Below are 17,697 nucleotides of genomic sequence, written 5' to 3'. Positions count from 1 at the left end.
TACAAATCATTAAATCACGAGGCAGCATTTCCCCCAGTGTTTGTTTGCGATATTGAGGCGAATTACAAATCATTAAATCAAGAGGCAGCATTTCCCCCAGTGTTTGTTTGCGATATTGAGGCGAATTGCTTCACTTTTCCAACAGCGGAGCGGCTCAAGCGCGCTCCCGCGAGGGGGTGCTTTTCACGCCAAGGGTGCATAATACGGCACAACACCGGCGCCCCTGACTTGGAGGAGGGCTTTATTTCGAATGACCAATAACTAGCCTAGCCCAAATCTTTGACACTCAGACGCATTTAAATGGTTGCTGGCAGTGACAAGTATATCACACAATTAAACGAGGATAAACGCTATGTATTTTTGTTGATTTATTTCGTATTGATAATAGTTGATTAATAGTTGGCAGATATATTCAAGTGAATATTTCACCGAGGGGCGGCGCCCTAGCGCCCTCTATTGACCCACCGCCACTGACTAGTAGGCTACTAATGTTTTCCATTCACACAGAACTAAAGTAACTAACCATCATATTTCACCTCCATCTCTTTACTATAAGGATTTAAAACCATTATTAACCAATTCAGCATTTTGGCTTGATAGCCTACATGAAAGGTAAATAATTCAAAGGTGTTTGTGGTTAAAAACATATTTTACCAATATTTGATTTGATTTCTCATCATCACGTCTTCGTGACGATGAGGCTCCCTGGAGCATTTAGCGATCAATGCTTTTAACCAGTATTAAAAAATATATAATAATACAAATGTTGTGAAAACATAGCATGAAAATACAAATAGGATACAGTAGTAGGCTACATGTAGGCCTATTATCTTGGAACCCTATAACTTTGTATCTGAGATGATCCATGCATTAAATGCAAGTCGACGGGCGGTAAAACATTTCATACTCATTGAAGAGTACATCGGCAAGTCACTTTTTGCACATTCAATGTCGGGTAACTGAAAAGCAAGCAGTAACTTCTTCAATCGGATCTCTGTGAGTAAATGAGGTTGCGCGCTGATTGGCTGGGTGGCTGGTGGTACACCTAAGGGGGCTCAGAGCTGCTCCATCCACCGGCTGCTCGACACGCGGCGCTTCCCGCTACTGTGCGGGATTTTCGGGCACCACAGGCTCCTGGTCAACTCAGTCTAGGATCCCCGCTCAGGCCAGACGCACGGTGCCGTCGGCTAAAAGTACCGCTATGGTGCCAGATGCTCACCCGGCTATCGAGAGAATGGGGACGACTGTCTGAAACTATAAGTGAAGTATGAGTGACAGTTGCATGATGCGCCACGCGAGCGGCTCATCACTACTTTTGACCTTTTTCTGGAGGTAACGAAGCCAAAGCGTGCGTGACATTATGGATTGCCTTTTTCTTCTGATCTGGACTTTACCTATACCGCTTGTTGGCTGTTCGTCAGTTAAACTGCTGCCTACCCTGGTGTCCTGGAACGTCATTAAGGTACATTGCCTTCATTGCTGAGTTGGCACACATGCGTGCGTGTATTTATTTGATGTAAAGGATCGGATTGTTTCCGCTGCGCTTCTCAAGTTTTTGCTACCTGTCCATGTTTTCTGCAGACGCTGCAGATATGTTGCTCACATTCCATACTCTCCATTCCGGCCGCAGACTTTCCAGACAACCACGGATTGAATCAGGGTAGGTTACATGCAAGACAGTTTTCTTTGTAAATAGATTAATTGTGAATACACTGAAATGTCTAGCTATTACTAATGACATGGGTCTTTGTTAAAAATGTGACGTGTGTTAAGTTAGTGATTGCAATGCAAAACCTTTCGATCAGGTATGGTCAAAGCCATTTTTAACTTATTCTTGAAGCACATCGGCAAAGCATTGTCAAATAAATCTTAGGAGGATAGGGTAGGAACATAACCCTTAAAGGTTTTAATTAGTGCTGTTAAGCAATTGAAATATTTAATCGCATTAATGTCATAGTTAACTCACAATTAATTGCGAGTAATTGCAATTAATCGAAAAAAAATGTATATGCTAAATATCCCTTGATTTCTTTGTCCCATTAATTTTTTCTCCTTATAATGGTCTTATCAACATGGAGAAGTGCATCGGCTTGCCTTTTGCAAATGTTTTTTTATTAATAACAACATTGGCATATACTGATCAAAACAGGACGATACAAAAAAAAGCCTATAGTGCAATTAAACGATGAACATACAAACATACTGCCTTGAACATAGCAGTCAGGCTACTGCTTCTTTGTTTTGAGCCAAAGTAAAAAATAAATAAAAATAATTAACGCCGTTAAAATTGGTTTGCGTTAACGCCGTTAATAACGCGTTTAACTGAAAGCACTAGTTTTAATACATAGGACATCACATACAACATTAGATAAACAATTTTAGTCGTAATGAGCATTTCACAACAACAAGGTAAGCATTTATGGAATTTGCTTTCAACATTTCAGGTGACTGTAGCAGCTGTATGAAGGGTTAGATACACCCATATGGATGTATATGGGAGGGAAGTAATTAATTAGCTTTGAGCCAATTTCACTTTTGCACTCATCCCATTGGAAGTGAGACTACACAGGCTGCGTTCCAATCACTCATCCCATTGGAAGTGAGACTACACAGGCTGCGTTCCAATCACTCATCCCATTGGAAAAGAGACTACACAGGCTGCGGTCCAATCACTCATCCCATTGGAAAAGAGACTTCACAGGCTGCTGTCCAATTTTAATTGAGTTGTGGTGCGAAATGCCACATAGATGGCTCCCTATAGTCAGACTGTAGACTGTAGTGTAGACTGTGGACTGTAGACTGTAGGGTAGATAGTGTAGACTGTAGGGCAGATTGTAGACTGTAAACTGTAGACTGTAGGGTAGACTGTAGGCTGTAGATCTTGGACGGCACCGTCTGAAGTCCCCCCCCCCACCCCTGGACCTGACGGTCTCCCCTCCCCCAGACTATGTGTTTGCCACGCCGGTGGAGGTGGACTCCGGGGGCGGCTACATCACCCACGATCTGAAGAGGAGAAGCGGCTACGTCTCCCAGGACACTTGGGGGAGCAGCCGGCGTAGAAAAAGGTCCACCCCCCAGCCCGGCGCGGTCCACTACCGGCTGTCGGCCTTCGGGCGGGACCTGCTTCTGGACCTGCGGCCCTCGCCCGTGGTGGCGCCGGGCTTCGCCGTGCACACGCTGGGGCCTGACGGCGGCATCGTGGCAATGCCAGGAGACTCGGGGGCAGCGATCAGCGGCTGCCTGTATCAGGGGTTCATCCGCAGCGAGACGCCTTCCTCCGCCGCCATCTCCACCTGCTCCGGACTGGTAGGTTGTTGGTTCTTTACAATTAGGGTTAGACCCCAGAGGGAGGGAGGGAGGGAGGGAGGGAGGGAGGGAGGGGGGGGGGGGGGGAGGAGGAGAAGGGGAGAGAGAGAGAGAGAGAGAGAGAGAGAGAGAGAGAGAGAGAGAGAGAGAGAGAGAGAGAGAGAGAGAGAGAGTGCAGGACGGGCCACTCATTGTCGGAGCGCTCTGGAGGGGAAACGAGAGCGAGGGGGAGAGAGGAACTGTCGTCGTCGTCCCCCCCCCCCCATGTCCTACCTCCGCCTGTCCTCCCTCCTCCTCGCCCCACCTCGCTCACATCGTGGACATTCTCCTTTCAACTGAGAGAGAAGGTGGACAAAGATGAACAGAAAATACACTGAAAAGAAACTGTTGACCAGGTCTACACACTCACAGACACTCACACACAAAGACACACACACACACACACAGACAAACACACACACACACACACACACACACACACACACACACACACACACACACACACGCTTTGGTTTCTTTGTTTTCCCCTGCACTAGCGTCCATCTTGGTGAACAGATGGAGCGACGTGTTTAATGAAGACGAGAATCGGGGTATTAGGAGCGGTGGGGGAGGATTAAGCCCTCATCATTTACATGCTGGTCCTTTCAATGAGCGGATCAGGAGCTGTTCTGCGGCCGGAGAGCGTGTGAGGGGGGGGGTCAGGGTTCTCCTCTTCTTTAGCTCGCTTCTTGTCCTGTGGCCCTGGGTTCCTCATCAGGACCCCGCTGGGCCCTTAGAGAGAGAGAGAGGGGGGGGGGGGGGGGGGGGGGGCAGCCCCCCCCCCCCCCCCCGATCAGACTAGAGCCCTTAGTGGATCAGACTACTAGACTCTAGTCTGATCCACTAAGGGCTCTAGTCTGATCCACTCAGGGCTCTAGTGAGACCCACTCAGGGGTCTAGTCTGATCCACTCAGGGCTCTAGTCTGATCCACTCAGGGTTCTAGTCTAATCCACTCAGGGCTCTAGTCTGATCCACTCAGGGTTCTAGTCTGATCCACTCAGGGCTCTAGTCCGATACTCTAAGGGCTCTAATCTGTTCCACTCAGGACTCTAATGAGATCCACTCAAGGCTCGAGTGAGATACACTCAGGGCTCTAGTCTGATCCACTCAGGACTCTAATGAGATCCACTCAGGGCTCTAGTGAGATACACTCAGGGCTCTAGTCTGATCCACTCAGGGCTCTAGTCTGATCCACTCGGGGCTCTAGTCTGATCCACTCAGGGCTCTAGTCTGATCCACTTAGGGTTCTAGTCTGATCCAATCAGGGCTCTAATGAGACTCTCAGGGCTCTAGTCTGATCCACTCAGGGTTCTAGTCTGATCCAATCAGGGCTCTAATGAGACTCTCAGGGCCTGCCCCCCCTGAGGCTGACATGCGTTACAGCGATCTTCTCCTGGTTTTGGAAACAGGACTTCCCCCCCACAAGGGACGAGACGTTCCTTTAGTGTGTAGCCTGGAGCCCATAACTCATGATGTACACATACAGAAACTCCAGATCCCAAGAGGCCTTAGACCGGCTGAGACACACCCACACACATGCACAAGCACACTCTCCCAATATAGCCAAAGTAGACCAAACAAACAAAGTAAATGCGGCCATCTGGAGAAGGTCTTCATTCTGCATTCCTTCATCTTTAAGGAGCTCACCTCCTTTGAAGATACGACCCCGAGGCCGATGGGGCCTGGACGTCTGGAACCCTCTAGTGTGTGTGTGTGTGTGTGTGTGTGTGTGTGTGTGTGTGTGTGTGTGTGTGTGTGTGTGTGTGTGTGTGTGTGTGTGTGTGTGTGTGTGTGCGCGCGCGCGCGCTCAGGGGAGCGCCGACAGGGACACTGGATGACCGATTCGACGGCAGCACGTGGCCCATTTGTACCTGTCCATTTCTCCGCCGCGGCCGGCAGATTGGAGCGCATCCAAGCTAGGAGAGAGAGGGCCCTCTGAAGAGGGGGCCCTCAGCACTCAGAGCCAGGCCCCGAGGCGCGGTGGCCCCCGGTGGTCTGCCACAGTGATGGAGGGCCGACTGTTATGTGCCAGCAGGAGGCCGGGGGGGGAGGGGGGGAATGGGAGAGTTGGGCAGCAGACACCAGGGAAACAGAAGGTGTGTGAGGTTTGTGTGTGTGTGTATGCGCTACAGTGTGTGTTGTGTGTTATTTCTGGGCAGTTCGGGTCTGTCGCACACTAGACAATTGGCCGCTGTGGAAGTTTTCAAGTGGCTCACTACTGCCTTCATTATCCTACTGCTGTAGTACTACCTTCACTCACCTCCTACTGTTGTATTACCTTCACTCACCTCCCACTGTAGTACTACCTTCACTCACCTCCTATTGTAGTACTACCTTCACTCACCTCCCACTGTAGTACTACCTTCACTCACCTCCTATTGTAGTACTACCTTCACTCACCTCCTATTGTAGTACTACCTTCACTCACCTCCCACTGTAGTACTACCTTCACTCACCTCCTACTGTAGTACTACCTTGACTCACACATGCACTTGTTCAAGGACGTTCCCCAAGGGTCCCCAGACTGGAGGACCCTCCAAGATGTGTTCAGGCCCGGGGTCTGTCTCAGTGGGGTGATGGGATGCTTGTCTCCGTAAGGACTAAGCATTGTTTAACTGTGTGTAACCTGTGTGCGGAGAATAGGAAATGAAGCACTTTCAGACCAAAATCTACTTGAAACATGAAAGGATGAAAGAGAGCATGACTCCGTCTGCCCTGTCTGCCGTTTCCGTTTATCTTATCTGACAACATGACGCCTCCTCTCCACCTCACGCTGGTTCTTCACCCTGCCTCGTGTGATGGAGTGAGCAGTCAGGAACCCCCTAATGGGTCACATTTTGCTGAGCTGGCTGACAGATTTGCTTCAGAGCTTAATGACGGGCTTCGGCCTCCTGCCCATGGAAGCACTTCCTCATTGGACTTATAATATCATGGTTGGGAAACCTTGAAAAAGCTTCTAGTTTACACAGAAACAAGTAACCATGCTGTCGGTCCTAAGAGTTCCTTCCCAACCCCTGAAGTGCCCATCCCTCTGTTGGCTCGTCTGGGTCAGTGGAGCTCAACACTGAAGCTTTTAGACTCCCCTGATGCCTCAGAGCATCCCTATTCCAACAGTTTGAAGCCTGGCACTGATGAACGACTAACGAGTGACGTTGTGTATGACCTCCTCCACACATCTAGGCTATGTACGGGGTTAGCCCTAGTCCTAACCCCTCCTGGTCTGATGTGCTGTGCTTTGAATCAGACATCTTGCGAGCAGCTGGAATGTTTCAGGTTGAGTTCACCAATCATCCAACAATTCAGAGGGGAAGGTGGGTTCCTCTGGGTTGAGTTCACCAATCATCTTCACAGTTCAGAGTGTGAAGGTGGGTTCCTCTGGGTTGAGTTTACCAATCAGCTGACAGTTCAGAGATGAAGGTGGGTTCCTCCAGTATTTAATAATCCGTTTAGCCCTTTATCCAGAGCCACAGATAGGGCTTAGGCATGTTGCTCAAGGGTACCAGGGATGGAACCCAACACCTTTTGGCTTGAGTGTATGGCCTCGCCGCTACAGCCACTGGAGCATGTGGATATATACTTTATATTCTTCGTGGGATACGGACTCCTGCTTGTTCTACGATTGGAACAAATGAGGAACACATGGATAAACTACCTGTCCTGTAATCACACTTCATGGAAAGTGCCGCAAACGAGGAGAGAGCCAAGTGGGAGTAGAGCGCAATGGAGAGGCAGTCTCTACTTTGGATCCTAGAGGTATAATCTCCCTATCAGGTGCCGGATGCTTGGCGGCGCTGCCCCGCTGGTCACCTTCACGCTGCACATCTGTTCATCTGATGACAGGGTGGGGCCCTAAGTATAGCCTGGTGCCGGGCTGGTGGTATTGAGGTGACCTGAGGTTCATGCAAGCCTTTCAAGGTATGATTTCTTTCTGCTGCCTCAGCAAAAAGTTCAGCTCTCTCTATGCTCTCTCTCTGTTATCTGTCTGTCTCTTACTCCATCTCTCTTTTTCCATCCCCTCTCTGGCTACTTCTCTCTCCCTCGCTCTTTCCCTCTCCTCATTGAAGACCCTGGGTTAGCCCTAACCCTATAGTGTCCATGGCCTTCATGTGCATTAGGGACCCTGGGTTAGCCCTAACCCTATAGTGGCCATGGCCTTCATGTGCAGTAGGGACCCTGGGTTAGCCCTAACCCTATAGTGTCCATGGCCTTCATGTGGAGTAGGGACCCTGGGTTAGCCCTAACCCTATAGTGTCCATGGTCTTCATGTGGTGTAGGGACCCTGGGCCTCTCTGCTGGGTGGAGCTCAGGGAGTCCAGTAGGGGTGGGAAAAATAATCTATCCTTCAAAGCATCGCAATTCTTTCTAGAACAATTCCGTCTCGATGCAGATAAATTAATAATTGGAATCAAAGGTGCCATGACATGCTATTTATGGATGTTTTAATATAGGTATTAGTGGGCCACTAACACAGTATTCAAAGACGTTCCCGAAATTCAGCCATGGTGCAGAGTTAAAGCCACTCCGAGCCAGTCGCACATTGAGCTTCCCCAAAATGCGCTGTTTTGGTGTCTGTAGCTATAATGCAAACGAGGAGGAGCAAGGCGGGTCAAGGAGGAGAGTGTGGGTGTGGCCCTGAGCAGCTTGCAGCCACGGTACCATGCACTCTGTTTACAGTGGATGTATCACAATGGCGAGGCGCACACAGCCTTTAGCCGTGTTCTGTAAATATTCTAGAACACACGGGAGTCCTGGAGCTCTATATCTAAATAATATCATATACATAGATATCTATATCATATAATATATATTATCACGGCCAAAAGCTGTGTGAGCCGATATTATGAATCTTAAATGACTTCGTCGGGTTCTCCGACGTTCCTGGTTCTTCCACGTCCACATCAATCTGAAGTAGACTGAACCGCGGCATGGAGGAGAAAGGGATGTCGCCGGGCAGCGCTTAGGCACCTCCGCCTCCTGCAGCGCCGATGCGGTGGTCCCTCGGCAGCGGGAAGCAGGGCTCAAGCGGGAGACATTCGCAGCCGTCAATCCTTTTCTCCTCCATGTCGTGGTTCATGTTCTTGAGGGAGCCAAAGCCAAAGTTCCTTTCCCCCAATTCATTCTCAACCATGGCTGAGGTCACCCCCACTACGAGTCTCATTGTAGAAATACCAGAGACGAGAGTGTGTACAACAAGTGTACAACACTTGTGTTACAGTCCTGGAGCTCTATATCTAAATAATATCATATAATACATAGATATCTATATCATATAATACATATTATCACGGCCAAAATATTCATAACGATATTATGAATCACAAACGACTTCGTCGGGTTCTCCGACGTCAGATGTATGCATATATTTTTGAAATTCACGCATGGAATCATACATCATTTTTTTTTATGCATCGAGATGGATTAATAATCGTTTAAGAATCAAATCGTTGACCTCATAATCAGAATCTAATCGAATTGTGAGGTGCCAAGAGATTCCCACCCCTAGAGTCCAGCTTTTCCTCACGGCCAACCTGCTGCGGCCGCCCGGTCCTTCAGGCTCATGCTCCTGACGCTGCAGACAGTGTTCTGGCTGAAACCCTTCACATCTTCCGTCACACACGGAAAACACCTAGCCGATGAATAAAATAAATGACGAAACACAAATAATTCAAACCTTTCAATATTTTGTCTATCCCTTTAAGTAGTTTGGCATCTCTGTGGTTCACATTGTAGGTCATCTATGAAACTTACTTGGTGACTTCATTATATAGTATGTTTACATTATATATGAGGAAGTTTCATTCAGACTATTATTACAAACTGATGTGTTTCTCATGCCTGCTGTTTTTTGTGTTCCCCAGTCAGGTCTGATCCGGGTGTCTGGGGAGGAGTACTTCATCGCCCCTCTGCCTCACCACCTGGCCTACCGGCACAACTACAGCGCCCCTAGTGGTCACCACCCCCACGTAGTCTACAAGCGGTCCGCAGAGCGCCTGGTGCACCATGCTGCCCCCCAGTCGCCCCTTCCCCCCCAGCAGGACCCCTGTCAACCCCACCAGGAGCACCTCCACCAGCATGGGAAACTGCAGAGGCAACACTTCTGCGGTCGTCGCAAGCAATGTATGTAAGGAAACCTTTCCACCTGCTTGATGTTCTGAATGGTGAACTGTGGAGTGTGAGGGGGGGAGAGGGTGGTGTGAGGGGGGGAGGGGGTGTGAGGAGGCGAAGGGGGGTGTGAGGAGGGGGAGGGTGGTTAGGGTCTGTGTCCCCTGGCCTCATATTCTGCTGCTCCCGGGAAACGGGAGGAAGCAATGCAGGGAGGAGATTTCCTGAGCTGTCTGCACCACTTGCACATGCTTATGCTAGGCCCGTGCCATGAAGCCACACACTCATCACAGGAACCTGATTCACAAGCTTTTTTTTTTCTCTCTCTCTCCCTCTCTCCCTCTCTCCCTCCCTCCCCCGCTCTGCTCTGTTAGATGCGCCCCAGCCCCTTGCGGAGGGGGGGATGGCTGTGCAGTGGGACCCCCCCGGTGAGAGCCCCGGGGCAGGAGGGCGGGGCCGGCGGTCACCCATCCCCTCTAGCGGAGCGGGGGGGCTGACCGTGGAGACCCTGGTGGTGGCCGACCAGAAGATGCTGGAGAAACACGGCAGAAACAACGTCACCACCTATGTCCTGACCGTCATGAACATGGTGAGCGGGGGGAGCGGGAGGATGGTGCCCGAGGGCATGGTACCCGGGGGCGTGGTTTCTGAGGGTGTGGTGTCTGAGGGTGTGGTACCCGGGGGCGTGGTTTCTGAGGGCGTGGTGTCTGAGGGTGTGGTACCCGGGGGTGTGGTTTCTGAGGGCGTGGTGTCTGAGGTCGTGGTACCCGGGGGCGTGGTTTCTGAGGGCGTGGTGTATGAGGGTGTGGTGCCTTGGGGCGTGGTGCCCGGGGGCGTGGTGCCCGGGGGCGTGGTGCCCGGGAGCGTGGTTTCTGAGTGAGTGGTGTCTGAGGGCCTGGTGCCCGGGGGCGTGGTGCCGGGGTCAGGCTTATCATCAGCTGCTCTCCTCCTCCTGCCCGCAGGTCTCCAGCCTCTTCAAGGACGGCACCATCGGCTCAGACATCGACATGGTGGTGGTGAGCCTGCTGCTGCTGGAGCAGGACCCGGTGAGTTCATCATGTCCTCAGAGAACATCAGTCAGACACCTCAATGAAGAGGAACCCCTCATGTCTCTCTCTCTCTCTCTCTGTCTGTCTGTCTGTCTGTCTGTCTGTCTGTCTGTCTGTCTGTCTGTCTGTCTGTCTGTCTGTCTGTCTCCGTCTGTCTGTCTCTTGCTCTGTCTCTCTCTCTCTCTCCCTATCTGTCTCTATCCTTGTCCTCTCTCTCTCTCTCTCTCTCTCTCTCTCTCTCTCTCTCTCTCTCTCTCTCTCTCTCTCTCTCCCTGTCTCTCAATTCAATTCAATCAAGCTTTATTGACACAAGACATTTGCATTGCCAAAGCAGGTGAACAATAAAATAGGGTTATAAATAAAGCAATAAAGTAGCAATTATTGTGAAGAGTGTTTCCATGGGGGATGAGTCTATGGGGAGCTTGAGGTCCTTCTCTCATCACAACAGGTCACAAATCTTGCTGCTGCGTTCGCACATTGTTGTATTTCTCCCAACAGGTATGGCAGTTTGTGAGCATCTGGAGTGTCTTTGAAGTCCTTGCTTGCCTTTGTAATCCGTGGGAAGTGTGTATTCCTGATGTCTTCGTATGACTGGCAGGAAGTCAGGAAGTGCAGTTCTGTCTCTATTTGGTTGTGTGTGCAGCGAGAGCACAGTCTGTCTTCTCTTGGGAGCCAGGTCTGTCTGTGGCATCCCTTCTCGATGGCCATGCTGTGTTCGCTGAGTCTGTATCTGGTCAAAGATTTCCTCAGTTTTGGGTCGGTCACGGTGGTCAGGTATTCTGCCACAGTGTAGTCTCTGTTAAGTGACAAATAGCATGCCAATTTACTGTTTTTTGGTGGACTCTTTCCAATGTGCCAAATACTTTTCCTTTTGTTTTCTTATAATTTGGTTTTGCCTGATATGTTGGTTGTTGTGTGTTGGACAGATTCCTAGGACAAGCTGCCTAAGGGGACACTTTTCTAGGTGTAACTCTCTGTGGGTAAGAGCCTTGTTGTGGAGTGTGTTGCTGTCGCTTTCCTTAAGGTGGTTATAACATTTTAGGGCTCTCTTCTGAATTTTAATAACGATTGGCAGGGGTGTGACGAGATCTCGTGCCACGAGATCTCGCGAGATTAAACTCGACGATATTACCCGTCGCGTTAAAAATCTGTCTCGCGAGATTTCTGAGCTATCCAAACTTCTATTTGTGGCCTGTAGGGGCAGTAATGCGCCTTTGATACGTCTAGCCTACCAGAACCTTACGAAGGAGAAGGAAAAGAAGAAGAGGAGGAGAAGGAGGGGAAGCAGGGGAAGCAGCCATAGGCAGCCAGATTGACGTCGGAATATACCCGTATTACCGTCGAAGATGCCCCCGCCACTTTTAAATGATTTGTTTGGTAGCATTTTGGGTACCCAGGGGAAATTTTGAATGACAGTAGAGTGACTGATAAGACACGGACAATACCAAGTTGTCAGTGACATACTTGGTCAGACTCTGTTTGCACTATTTGCACTCTGTATTGATGGAGTAGAACTTTGATTTGGTTTTGCACATAATATTGTTTGCACTTGAAAAAAAAGATAATTATTTAATTTAATTTATTTTACTTCAACTTTTATAAATTTTAGTTTTAGTTTCAATTTCATGAATGTTAAGAGTTATAATAAAACATTTCAAAATGCATGTGCAACTCGGTTAAATAAAAGTCTGTTGCTCCAGTCATATATTTTGTCATTGTAGTTTTTTTTAAATCTCGTCTCGTCTCGATCTCGTGAACCGAATTTCGTGTCTCGTCCCGTCTCGTGAGCTGAGTGTATCGTCACACCCCTAACGATTGGATATCGTCCTAATTCTGCTCTGCATGCATTATTTGGTGTCTTTCTTTGGACTTTTAGTATGGATTTCTGCAGGGAGAGTTTCAATTGGAAGTTTGTCCCATTTTATAAAATCTCGGTTGGTGAGTGGGCCCCAGACTTCACAGCCATAGAGCGCAATGGGCTCTATCAATGCGTCAAATATTTTTAGCCAGATTTTAATTGGGACGTCTAGTTTAATATGTCTTTTTATGGCGTAAAATGCCCTCCTTGCCTTGTCTCAGCTTTGTTGAAATTTCCTGTGGCATTCATGTTTATGCCGAGGTAGGTATAGTTTTTTGTTTGCTCCAGATTAACAGTGTCTAGGTGGAATGTGTATTTGTTGAGGCTTGGTCTTTTTTCAAATATAGTTATTTTAGTTTTACTAAGGTTCACTACTGTCTCGCGCTGCTGGTAGGGTTTGCTGGCCGCGGGCAGCTTTCATTACACAGTAGCAGGAGTTGGTTGGGCTTGACGTGCCGAGACAGCTTGAACACGACCTAAAGCCTGTCTGGCCTCACGTGGTATGAGACTGTAATCTATTACCTGGAAGACAATAGGCGAGGGAAGAGGACTAACAAGTCAACTCCAAAACACTTCCCCTTAGATGGGGGTTGGGCGTGGGGCCAGCGATCCCACCCCGTGAAAACAGAATAGCTACCAAAACATCGATGAAACCCAAGAAATCCTTACCCCTTGGGAAAGAAGCCTCTACAGCACCTCAAGCTAAAGAGATGATAACGACGTGCCTGGAAAACCGAAAGGAGACAGCACGTCCGAAACTGCTTCTGACCTCAAGGCGACCCACAAACATAGCAACATGGAACGTGAGGACCATGTACGCTGGGGGAAAGGCAGCAATGATAGCGGTGGAAATGAGGAGATATAAAATATCTCTCCTTGGTCTGGGAGAAACCAGGTGGCTCCAGTCAGGGCAGGTCAAGCTGGCGAGTGGAGAGACCATCCTCTACTCTGGACATCCAGATGACTCTGCACCACACACTCAGGGAGTAGCATTCATGTTGTCCAAAGAAGCACAGAGGGCCCTGATCAGCTGGGAACCCATCAATTCAAGGATCATTACAGCCAAATTCCAAACCACACACAAGAAAATAAACCTCCAATGGTACAATGTTACGCCCCCACCAACGACACTGATGATGAAACCAAGAACCAATTTTACAACCAACTACATCACATTTTACAGTCCAGGAAAGAAAAGGACATCATGATCTTGATGGGAGACATGAATGCAAAGATAGGTGGAAACAACAACGGCTACGAGCTTATAATGGGAAAAGAAGGACCAGGCACCATGAATGAGAATGGAGAGAGATTTGCAGAAGCCTGTGCAGACAACAACTTGGTCATCGGTGGGTCAGTGTTCCAACACAAGAACATCCATAAAATAACATGGGTGTCTGCTGATCACATCACAGAAAATCAAATTGACCACATCTGCATCAGCCAGAAGTTTAGGCACTCACTGCTGGACGTTAGAGCCAGAAGAGCAGCAGACGCAGGGTCTGACCATCACCTCCTCACAGCAAAGATTCAGCTGAAATTAAAAGCCATGAAACACGGAGAAGGAAGGGTCAAATTTAACATACAACAATTTCAGGATATAGGTACAACAGAACTCTACAAAATCGCACTGCACAACCGGTATCAAGCACTGGAAATAGAAATAGTAACCCCCAGGGAAGTGGATGAGATATGGAAAGGTCTGAAAAACATGTGGAAAGACACATGTGAGGAAGTAGTAGGGAGACGAAAGACAGATAACAAACCCTGGCTTTCCACAGACACCACCAGAAAAGTGAGCGAGAGGAGGGGGAAAAAGGAGGCATTAAACAGAAGCAAAACCAGAGCAACCAAGATGGCAGCACAGAGAGACTATGCAGCAGCAAACAAGGAAGTGAAGAAAAGTGTAAGGAGAGACAAGAAGAAATACATTGAGGATCTAGCACAACAGGCAGAAGAAGCAGCAGGAAAGAACAACCTGAAGGACCTATACCTAACCACTAAAAAGCTCACAGACAGATTCAGACACACACAGGCACACATTAAAAATGCACAGGGTGTACTCCTCACAACCAAGGAAGACCAAGTGAAGAGATGGACTGAACACTTTAGAGCACTGCTCAATAGGCAGGCCCCACATCTGACAGCAGAAATCCCACCATCACCAAACTTGGTGAAGATAAAATGCAATCCCCCCACCAAGCCAGAAATCAAAAAAGCCATTAAGACATTGAGAGGAGGGAAAGCAGAGGGACCCGACGGTATTCCAGCAGAAGCCTTGAAAGCCGACATCGAAACCTCTACCAACATGCTCTACATGTCTCTATTTCATAGATTTTGAAAAAGCCTTCGACAGTGTGGATAGGGAGATGCTGTGGAAACTGACGGCCCACTACGGTATCCCAGCAAAAATAACCAACATCATTAGGAGCACCTATCAAGGGATGCGATGCCAAGTCCTCCATGAAGGATGAATATCTGAGCCTTTTGAGGTCCTGACTGGTGTGCGGCAAGGGTGCTTGCTCTCTCCACTTCTCTTCCTCCTCTGCGTAGACTGGATCATGATACAAGTAACCTGCAATAGCCGAACTGGCATACAGTGGAGCCTGACAGAGCAGCTAGAAGATCTGGATTTTGCTGATGACCTGGCACTACTGGCTCACACACACCAACAGATGCAGGAAAAATCAGGCAAGCTAGAGGATACCGCTGCTCTGCTCGGGCTCAAAACTAACTCATCAAAAACCAAAGTAATGAGAATTAACAGCAACAACAACACTCCCATAACCATGAACCAAAACCAACTAGAGGAAGTAGCCAGCTTCACATACCTGGGGACTATCATTTCTGTGGATGGTGGTACAGAGGAGGACGTCCGAGCCAGAATTGGAAAGGCAAGGGCAACATTCAACATGCTCAACAATATCTGGAAGATGAAAAACCTGTCACTCAAGACCAAACTACAAATCTTCAACTCAAACGTCAAGTCCACCCTTCTATATGGCTCTGAAACCTGGAAGACCACCACTAACATACTCAATAAGCTGCAGACTTTCACCAACCGGTGCCTCAGACGCCTCCTGGGAATCTACTGGCCCAACACCATCTCAAACGCCAACCTGTGGGAACTCACCAAACAAGAAACAATAGAAACCCAAATCCGGAGGGGGAAATGGAAGTGGATAGGCCATACACTCAGAAGACAGAAGTCATTCACGAAGCAAGCCCTAACCTGGAACCCACAGGGCAAGAGGAAGAGAGGCAGACCGAGAACCACCTGGAGAAGAACCACAGAACAGGAAATGAAGAAAGAAGGGCTGTCCTAGCCTCAACTGGAACGGTGGGCCCAAGACAGGAGAGGATGGAGGGGTTTTGTCGATGGCCTATGTTCCTTTGGGAACTTAAAGGCCGAAGTAAGTAAGTAAGTAAGTAAGTAAGTAAGTAAGTAAGGTTCACTGTTAGGGCCCAGGTTTGAGAGAAGCTGTGCAGAAGATCTAGGTGCACTGTAAAAAATAAAAAGTTGAGCAAACTCAAAATTGCAAGGCAACTTACTGCAATCAATTTTTGAGTTTTGAGCCCATCAAAAAGGTCATTTTCTTCTTTAGACAAACTTGAAAGTTAGTTATACCAACTAAGATTTTTATATTTTACAAACTCAAAAAAATAAGTCAGGGGTGTTAACTTAATATTTCAAATTAAGGTTAATATTATTTAAAAAAAAAAAACATTTCAAAGAATGCAAAACGAGTTTTAAGTTCACTTTATTAAAATTAATAATTTGAAACTTCCATTTTACATTTCTGAATGCCAGACGGCAATAGAACAAGCAACATGTAGCTAGTTCAGCAGCAGAGAATCGCTGTCTAAATGCAGCAAACCAAAGTGCAGAACAAGTTTGACATTATGGTCAAACTTGTTCTGCACGAGAAGGGAGCCCAGGTTAAACGGTGACGCAACTCTCGTGCCTCATACACCGCACGATCCCGAGAGCTGCCTTTATTTAACACACACCCGCAACACACAGCGCACCGCACACCCAACCAACGGACATGCAAGTCTCGGTAAGGGTGGCGGCAACACTACGCACAATAAACAACACACAAACAATAAAGACCCCAAACCCGTTAACCCAACTTAACCTAAAAGAAACAAATTGACAAAAGGCAATAACCCCTTTTTCCCAACTGGCATCACGAATACCCAGACTCCCCGGGGGGTTGTGTCGAAATGCACTGCACCGTAGTTGGCCCAGCCACAGACAGAGTCTGACTTAAACCCGTGTGTCTTGCTAACAAAGAGACTACAGTGAGCCCAACTCTTGACCCAAAACTCAACATTGTTGGTTAGACTAAATTGCATTGCACAGTTGACATGAATACTTTATGTTTTATATTCATTTTACTCAGAAATCATAATGAGACCAACAATTTTAAGTTTTCGTTTTTACAGTGTGCTGCCCTAGGCCTTCTTTGGTTGGGGACAGCAGTACCAGGTCATCTGCAAACAGCAGACATTTGATTTTAGTGTCTACCAGTGTTATGCCGGGGGCTGCAGACTGTTCTAATGTCCTTGCTAGTTGGTTAAAGGTCCCATGACATGAAAATCTCACTTTATGAGGTTTTCTAACATAAATATGAGTTCCCCTAGCCTGCCTATGGTCCCCCAGTGGCTAAAACTTGCTTTTGGTGTAAAACGAGCACTAGCCGTTCTGCTCGCCTTTTGAAAAAACCGAGGCTCAAGCGCGCAGGTTTGGAATGTCTTTTTTTAGGACGTCATAAACTCACAAAGCATCTTAGGCACCTCCGCCAGAGGCGGAGGTGCCTAAACGCTGCCCGGCAACAATCCCTTTCTCCTCCTTGTCGCGGTTCAGTCTACTTCACATTGATGTGTACGTTGAAGAACCTGGAACGTCGGAGAACCCAACGCAGTCGTTTGAGATTCATAATATCGGCTCACACAGCTTTTGGCCGTGATAATATATAATATAATTTGATAATATATATTATATGATATAGATATCTATGTAGCTATATGATAATATTTAGATATAGAGCTCCAGGACTCCCGTGTGTTCTAGAATATTTACAGAACACGGCTCATGGCTGTGTGCGCCTCGCCATTGCGATACATCCACTGTAAACAGAGCGCATGGTACCGTCTTATGCCGCTTTTCCACCACACATGTAGCTCGACTCGACTCGACTCGTCTCGACACGACTTGACACGACTCGACACGACTCGACACGGTAGCAGCACGGGTCGTTTTCCACCGCAAATAGTACCTCCTGGACGTGGGCGGGGTCGGCTGCGCGAAAGGGCCGTGACGTATTTTTGTACGCGAC

At 48.1% G+C, this 17,697-nt stretch overlaps 1 protein-coding gene across 1 annotated transcript in view; it reads left to right on the top strand.

Annotated features, from left to right (window-relative positions):
* The first annotated feature begins 989 nt into the window (after positions 1-989).
* The window catches only part of adamts18 (ADAM metallopeptidase with thrombospondin type 1 motif, 18), a 66,606-nt gene continuing 49,898 nt past the window's right edge, over positions 990-17,697 (top strand). The window contains exons 1-6 of the mRNA XM_030378000.1: positions 990-1,462; positions 1,582-1,660; positions 2,945-3,306; positions 9,205-9,463; positions 9,823-10,037; positions 10,411-10,494. Coding sequence (XP_030233860.1) covers positions 1,361-1,462; positions 1,582-1,660; positions 2,945-3,306; positions 9,205-9,463; positions 9,823-10,037; positions 10,411-10,494 — 1,101 coding nt within the window. The 5' untranslated portion in view covers positions 990-1,360. The remainder of the gene's footprint in view (positions 1,463-1,581; positions 1,661-2,944; positions 3,307-9,204; positions 9,464-9,822; positions 10,038-10,410; positions 10,495-17,697) is intronic.

Source organism: Gadus morhua, chromosome 14, assembly GCF_902167405.1.
Source record: "Gadus morhua chromosome 14, gadMor3.0, whole genome shotgun sequence".
Classification (NCBI taxonomy): domain Eukaryota; kingdom Metazoa; phylum Chordata; class Actinopteri; order Gadiformes; family Gadidae; genus Gadus; species Gadus morhua.
Note: the sequence above shows the minus strand (reverse complement) of the source record. Positions and strands in the feature narration are given on the sequence as shown.